At 54.6% G+C, this 7,502-nt stretch overlaps 1 protein-coding gene across 1 annotated transcript; it reads left to right on the top strand.

Moving 5' to 3' along the window:
* The first annotated feature begins 202 nt into the window (after positions 1-202).
* Positions 203-7,438, top strand: LOC113408065 (guanylate-binding protein 2-like). The gene is made up of 3 exons (XM_029913591.1): positions 203-234; positions 354-561; positions 7,296-7,438. Exons 2-3 carry the CDS (start codon positions 384-386, stop codon positions 7,436-7,438), a joined length of 321 nt encoding a protein of 106 aa, XP_029769451.1. The 5' UTR covers positions 203-234; positions 354-383.
* The last annotated feature ends 64 nt before the right edge of the window (positions 7,439-7,502 follow it).

The following is a 7,502-nucleotide window of genomic DNA, read 5'->3' as shown; positions in this document are numbered from 1 at the left end:
TGAGCCAGCCCGTCCCTGCCCTGGGGTGCATCGGGGCTGGCGCCCCCTAGAGGGGAAAGGCGCTGAGCAGCTCTGTGGCAGGTGACGGGGCGCGTCAGCCCTTTGCCGGGTGGTGGATCCAGCCGCGCTCTCTCGCTCTCCATGATATATCTGCCCCCCGTTGTCTCTCCTGGACAGATGGAGCGCGTGGTCCCGCTTCAGGCGTCTCGACCCGCCCTGCCGGTCCTGGCCAAGGTGAGTGGCCCCCGTCAGCCCAGCCCCAACCCCCTCCTGGCTGCCTTTGGTGGGGGGAGTGGAAACAGCCCCCTCCCTGCCCCCCTGCTCCCAGCCTAACTCCGCCCTGCTGCCCCCAGGTTGCCCCCAGCACGGCACAGCCAGGCGCCATGGAGGAGCCGATGTGCCTGATCGAGAACAGCCCGGACGGGGAGCTGCAGCTGAACCAGCGAGCCCTGGCCCTGCTCCAGAGCGTCCGCCAGCCCGTGGTGGTGGTAGCCATCGCCGGGCTGTACCGCACCGGCAAGTCCTACCTCCTGAACCGACTGGCCGGCAAGGATCGGGGAGGTGAGCGCTGGGGGGCGCTCGGCCCAGCTGGAGGATACTGGGTGGATGGGGCCATGGGGTTGATCCAGGGGGCAGGGATGGGGGAGGATACCAGGGTAGACGGGCCTGTGGGGCTGATCCCAGGGGAGGGAGGGGGCGGGATACCAGGCTAGACGGGCCTGTTACCTGCACAAAATTCTACGTGACACACACACTCTAGGGGGCGCCCACCCGTATCCAGTTCCTAGGGCGCAGGGCGTGCGCTTTGTGGGTCTGCAGGGAAAGACCCTTACCCAGTAATATCCTTCTCCTCTGTTTATTGACAGTTACCAAGCAGAATACACATGCTACTCCTTACGGGTTTTTCAACATACCATAATTGTAACCGTGCTGCCCACCCCGTATGGAGTGTTTATACATGTGGGGCACATTGAGGCACGACCCTGGACCCATTTAACCCGGTGAGGTCCAGCTCAGTTTGCTGTAGAGATCATATTGGTGATATAATAACCTGTCCCGTACGTGATGGGATTCCCGGGATGCAGCCTGGGACTGTGGGACTGCTGGGCCCCCTTAGCTCTCCAGCCTGGGCTGTCTCCCACAATGCTTTGCTAGTGACCAGCAGCAAACCCCTCCCAGCGCTGGGATCACTCAGCACAACCGCATGTGGAGGCCCGCACCCAGCTAGATTCCATGAACGCTCCCAGAGCCGGTCATGGATCACACATGGAAAGGCACCAGCCGAATCCCCCCAGCTCCCAGCACTGTACCCCAGGAATGTACCGTCTTGCACTGCTCAAGACGAACAGTGCAAATTTATTCATTGGTTCCCCACTTCATCAATGGAAAGTGGACATACACCAGCCTTTGTAAACCTGAGCAGATTCACCAAACACTTCAGGCAAACTCACTGGTAACGATAAAAAGTTAAACAAACTTACTGACTACAAAAGATAGATTTTAAGTGATTATAAGTGATAGGGAAAAAGTCCAGAGTTAGTTACCAAAATCAAGTAAAATCTAAGCCCGCAGTCTAAACTCCCAACCCTCTTAGCCTGGGTGACATCTAGGCTGAGCAGTTTTTCTCACCCCACTGGATATTGCAGTTCACAGTACACAGCTTTCCCCCTAGAAACCTGGGCCAGTGCCCTCTGTTGGAGACTTCAGTCTTCCCAGTGTCCTTGTTGCTTGCAGTGTAGGTGGGGGCAGGAGAAAGGCCCAGCATGGGGCCCCCGTGTTCTGTTTTATACCCTTAGTCCATGTGCTTGGGGAACACAAGTCCAGGCATGTCTGGGGGCGTTGCTGAGTCCCGAGGCGAGGTTGAGCAGTCCCCCTGGTGTGGCCTCATGCCGGTGAGTCATTGCATTGTAGCTCCTTGCTGGACAATGGCTGGTGATGGTTGTTTGACACCCGCCCGGGCGTTGGTTACTTTCCTTGACATTGTCTCTGGGGAGCTGATATCTGGGCGCTTCCCAAACCCACAGCATATCTTGGTGACAGCCATACCGCACACTCTCATCACTTCATACGCACGGATAATGCACATATTTAGATGGGACATTGGTTTCCAGCAGATCATAACCTTTGCCATGATACCTCATCTCACGGACTCACAGGACTCGTGCTCTCTCTCAGCTTCCATACGGTCCCTGTGGGGAGCCCCCTTCAGTGCAACAGCCCTTCTTAGGGGTCTGCTCTTTCTCGGGGTTTAAGCCGTAGGCCCTTCCACCTCCTGGAGCCGCACCTCTCTGAGCCTTAGCACGTCTGTCTCTGCTGTGGGCCCCCTCAGGGACTCCCCTCACTCTGGACCCCCGGGGCCTCCACTCCCAGAGGGAATAATGCACTGCAAGGCCACATGGTGCAGGGGATAGCACCTTTCCCTTTCCTACGGTTCTCCCTCCATTGACAAGGGCCAGAGGCCATTGTGCCAGCCTAGGGTTAGATACCTGCCCCTCCTGCGCCTTTCCTGGTATTCTGTATTTCAGTGGGGAACGTACTGTCTGTACTATGACTTTAGATCCTCCAGTGATATACTCCCAACGCTGCAAGGCCCACACCAAGGCCCAGCACTCTTTCTCTCTCTCGCAGGGGGTGACATTTTGCTCAGTGTAATTCCGTGTTTTGGACCCATAGGCCACGATTTGTAACTTCCCGGTGCTTTGCTGCTGTAACAGCGCTGCTCCCAGCGCTACATCAGTACTAGGCAGTTGCAGGGTGGATGGTTCTCCCACCTTTGGATATGTGGGCCGGGGCCGGGGCCTGGGCCAAATCCTCTTTCAGGGTCAGTGATGCCTTTGCCTGATCAGGCCCCCCACTGCTGCCCTTTCTTTAGGAGAAAACCCAGTGGGTGACATTTCGGTGACATCTCTCGAGAGGTTCAGGTTCCCAAAAGGGCTCTTAAGGATGCCACATGAGTGGGGGCAGGACATTTTCCAATCAGTTCCACCCGTTGTGCATCTGGGGTTTGTCCCTCCTTTCCCGATATGACCCCTGAGTATTTTACCTCTTGCTGTACCAGCTGGGCCTTGGCTCTGCTAGCCTTGAATGATCTGTAACATCTGCTCAGTGGTCCTACCAACCCCCTATGGTCCCCAGGCACCCGTATAGCATCAGCATAGGAAATTACCCTCTTTTGGGCTTTGGGTGTCCATTGCCCCCACATCTTAACCACAGGAGTGACCAATTGCAGGTGCATTATGAAAACCCTGGGGACTCTGGTGAAACACAACTGTTGTCCCCTGGAAGTGAACCCAAATTTGTACCAGGACTCAGGGTGCAAGGAGATGGCAGAGAAGGTGTTTGCTAAATCTGTCACTGAGAACCACTCTGCTACTGCAGCGACTCCTTGGTACTTGGCCACTCCCGGGGCAGGGGCAGGGGCAGGGGCTACTGCGTTTAATGCTCTAAAATCCACTGTCCTTCGCCAGGTCTTCCCACCCCGTTTCAGTACAGGCCCATCGAGGCAGTATTAGTACTCGCCATGTGCCCAAGAACACCCTGTTCTAACAAACGGTCAATGGTGAATTTGATCCCTTCCTCTGCCTCCGGAGGATACTTGTACTGACGCTGTGGAGGGGGGTGAGGCCCTCCAGTTCAAACCTCAGCATCAATTTTCCCACACTCCAGTTTATTTTCAGCCGATACCCCAGGAAACTTGTCCACTCCTGGGTCCCCTTCTTCTGCTTTCCCTCCTTCTGGGGCCTTTACAGCCCACACCTACATACAGCATTCATGGAGGGGGTGGGTGTTTCTGCTGGCTCTTCACTATTTGCCCATAGGAACCCGTTGGCTAAATCCATGATGTGTCTCCCCTCATTAAGGTACGACGTTCCCAATACTCCATCCTCCTTACCCCCATTCCCAGTTTGATCCTGTTTCTGAACAAGGTATTTTACCCATGACTCCTGATTCCCTGTGTGGGTCAGGATCGGTCTCGTGATATACGCTTTCATTGTCTCCCCTGTATAGGATGCTAGTTGTGTTGAATTTTCTGTTTCCTCAGCGTCCCCGGGAAGCCACTGCTCTCCAAGCACAGATACTGATGCACCGGTGTCAGTTAGCATAGTGGGGCATGTTTGTTCCCCTAATTTCCCCATTATTGCCCCTACAATGGGACGCCCCCACTTGTCATACTGTAGTTGGGTCACTACCTCAGGGGGACTCCGGGGAGCCGGGCACCCCTATTGGGGTGGTGCCAATGCTTCGGGGTCCGTTCTGGGAGATACAGGAACCCCGTCAATCAATTCCTCTCGCCTGTCTGACTGGGCAGCCCTCTGCAGTAACTCACTTGTGGGCTTCCCGTCCCACTTCTCTTCTGGTTCCCCTGCCATCATGAGCTTCCTCCACGCCTCCCCTCTCAATGTACCTTTCCCACCTTCAGCCGGACATCCTCTGTTCTGCATCTGATACCCACGTCCAGATCCATTTCTTCCTCTGGTTCCTCTGCTGCCCAGTGCATCTCCCCGTCCTCTTCCTCTAACATGCCATTGTGCATCGGCCCCTTTTCCCCCCGGCTCCCCTTGGAGATCTGGGGGCCCATTGTCAGCTAAAGTTACCGCCTGTACTGGCTCCATTCTCCCTTCCCTATTTCCTTTTCCCGCTTCTCCCTGCATGTCTCGAAAAACTACAGCTGCTCAAAAAATCTCCTGTTTCAACTCCGAGTATCCCCTAGCTGGATCTATGGGTCCTAAAATCACTCTCCTTCTTGAATTCAAACCATCTAACAATGCCGTCTGAAAAGCTAAAGTCTTGAAATCCGGTGGCGTTCCAGTTCCTACTGGCACAACCTGGCAGCCATGGCCAGTATCTCCTTTTTAATAACATCCAATTCCGGGGAGTCACAGGGGCCTGTTCTGTGACATGGAACAATTTCCCCGGTTGTTGGGCCGACATCCCTACCTTCATTGCGTCCTTCGCCCAGCCCCATCCCGTGGCAGGAACACCGCTCGCACCTAACCGCCCCTCAGCACTGCGTACTGCTGCCCAGGCAGAAGGGCTAGAACCTCATCATCTGCCGACCACCACCCGGTTCATGCCAATACCTTCCCCATCCTGTCCAGACACAGGTCCCTTTCTAGGGGCCCACTAACTGAGCAGCCGCCTATACCTGGTCTGGGCTAAAATCAGAAAACTCTGTCATATTTTGCCTTATTTCCCTTCGTCGTTGTACATCATTTGGGTCAAGTTCTGTTCTTGTTACCACCCTTGTGGTAACTGCAGCCACGGGATTGATTTGTGCTTTTAATTTCAAACCCTGCAAGTCCCTTTATGCAGGGGCGTAGGGCCCCTCAGGGGAAGCATCGGGGGCGTATGAGCATCCAGGATCTTTCTCTTCGGAAGCCATCCAACTATCCCCATTCCAAGTGTCCTCCCAGGTGTCTGTATCCCCCAGGCCCACACTCACTCTTCCCCCGGGCCCTTCCAGGCTCCCAACACGATTTCCAGTTTCTCTGTTCGCTGCCTACAGACTGTGTGGTCACTGCCTGTCCGGGCCCGATCCGTATTTTCCTGTAACACTGTTCTGACAGCTGCCTGAGCATCCCCCAGCTTCATCTGCAGTGTAGATCCCTCCCCGTTCAGGTTTTGCTCCCACTCTCTTGTTTCCGCCTGAAGCGCTGTTACATTGTGTAATGCTGAAACGGCACTGGCCCACTCAGATGCCTTATACCGAGGCAAATTATCCTTAATGACATCCAAATCGAGTCTGGAATCCTCCAGTTGCCTTTCCTGGAGCGCTACCAGGCCGGAGAGATTAGTGACAGCTTTGCGCAATTCCCACCCAGCTGTGCTTTCATAGCCTTTTCCTTTGGTTTTGGCTTCATGCACTCACAGAATGCTTCAAACCCCTTCCAGGCGGACTCAAGGGCATCCCTCCCCTGGAAGGAATCTTGTCCCCATGGGCATGGACCCCGTTCCGCTACCCATTTAGCAAGGGGGGGGGCTCTTCAGCTAACCCCCACCCCTCCTGGTCCCTTTGCTTTGTTTCCTTTCCCTCCTGTTGCTTCAGGGTGAACAATCTGCCGAGCAGGTAGCAACCCTTTTTGACAGAGTATCACCGGTATTCTGTTGCTATTACTGTGTAGGCTAGATCAGTTCGGGCCACACGACCTTAGGCTGCCCGCATTCTCCACCAAATCTGTTACCCGCACAAAATTCTCTGTAACTCACACACTCTAGGGGGCACCCACCCTTACCCAATTTCAGGGGCTATGGGCATACTCTTAGCGAGGCTGCAGGACCTTTTACCAGAGAAAGAGCCTTACACAGTAATATCCTTCACCTCTATTTATTAACAATTACCAAGAAGCAGAATGCACATACTAAGCATACAATGCTCTGGTCACCAATCCTGATCAGGCAAGCGGACTTTCCCTGTTGGCCAGCAAGGTCAGTCTCGTAGGGATTCTGGTCGTGCAGAGAATTCTTAGCAGCTTTGATCTTAGGCTGTGTCTTTGAGGTGAGTTCTTCTTTCTGGTCTTTCCTCCTCCTTCTTCTTCTTCTTCTATCTCTTCTCCGCTCGTCTCCTTCATGGACCCCAGTTTATATAGTGAAACTTGAGTCCTGCCTAGCTGTACCTTAACCAATCATTTTACTAAAATGTTACAAACCAATCCTAACATAGTGTAACAAAATTCTCTAACCAATCATCCCCCACCACCTTAATTAATTTACACCTAGCCAAATTAATTATACAGCAGACAGAAACAAGCAAAGAACCAGGCAGAGATCATACAGACAAACAATAGGGAAGTGGGGACCATAAAGATAAAACAATAAAGTAATGAGCTACTGATAAGTGGTTTCTTGCCAGACAGGATGTTCCAAACTAAGTTTTCTGTAACCATCTTAAGATCTGTTTGTGTATCCGGTGATAGTGGGGGCCATTAGGACGGGGTCTCCTTCTTACCAGCCTGATGGAATGTGAGGATGTGACTTTCTGCTTCTTAGCTAATGGCTGCAGACAAGGGCCTTATCCTTACAGGCCCGTGGGGTGATCCAGGGTAGTGGGGAAGGGTTGACAGAGGTGACAGGTCAGCGCTAGCCAATTGTTCCACTGGCCTCTCTCTGCCCCCAGCTCTGGGAGGGGAGTGGGGTGGTCAGAGCAGGGGGGGTGGGAGCCAGGACTCCTGGGTTTTCTCCCTGGCTCTGGGAGGGGAGTGGGGTCTAGTGGTTAGAGCAGGGGGGAGGGGGTGGGAGCCAGGACTCCTGGGTTCCCTCGCTCTGCGTCTGTCCCAGCTCCGCCCCTCTCTCCCCAGGGTTCTCGCTCGGCGCCACGGTGCAGTCGCACACCAAGGGCATCTGGATGTGGTGCCTGCCCCACCCCCGCCGGGCCGGCCACACGCTGGTGCTGCTGGACACCGAGGGGCTGGGCGACGTGGAGAAGGTGAGTGGGGGGTGATGGGAGGGCAGGGCTGGGTTTCGGCTCTGGGGATCCAGGGACACTTAGGGGGATCAAGAACCCT

This window comes from Terrapene carolina, unplaced genomic scaffold, assembly GCF_002925995.2.
Source record: "Terrapene carolina triunguis isolate 2854851 unplaced genomic scaffold, T_m_triunguis-2.0 Scaffold718, whole genome shotgun sequence".
NCBI classification, from domain to species: domain Eukaryota; kingdom Metazoa; phylum Chordata; order Testudines; family Emydidae; genus Terrapene; species Terrapene triunguis.
This window is presented reverse-complemented; position numbering and strand designations above follow the sequence as displayed.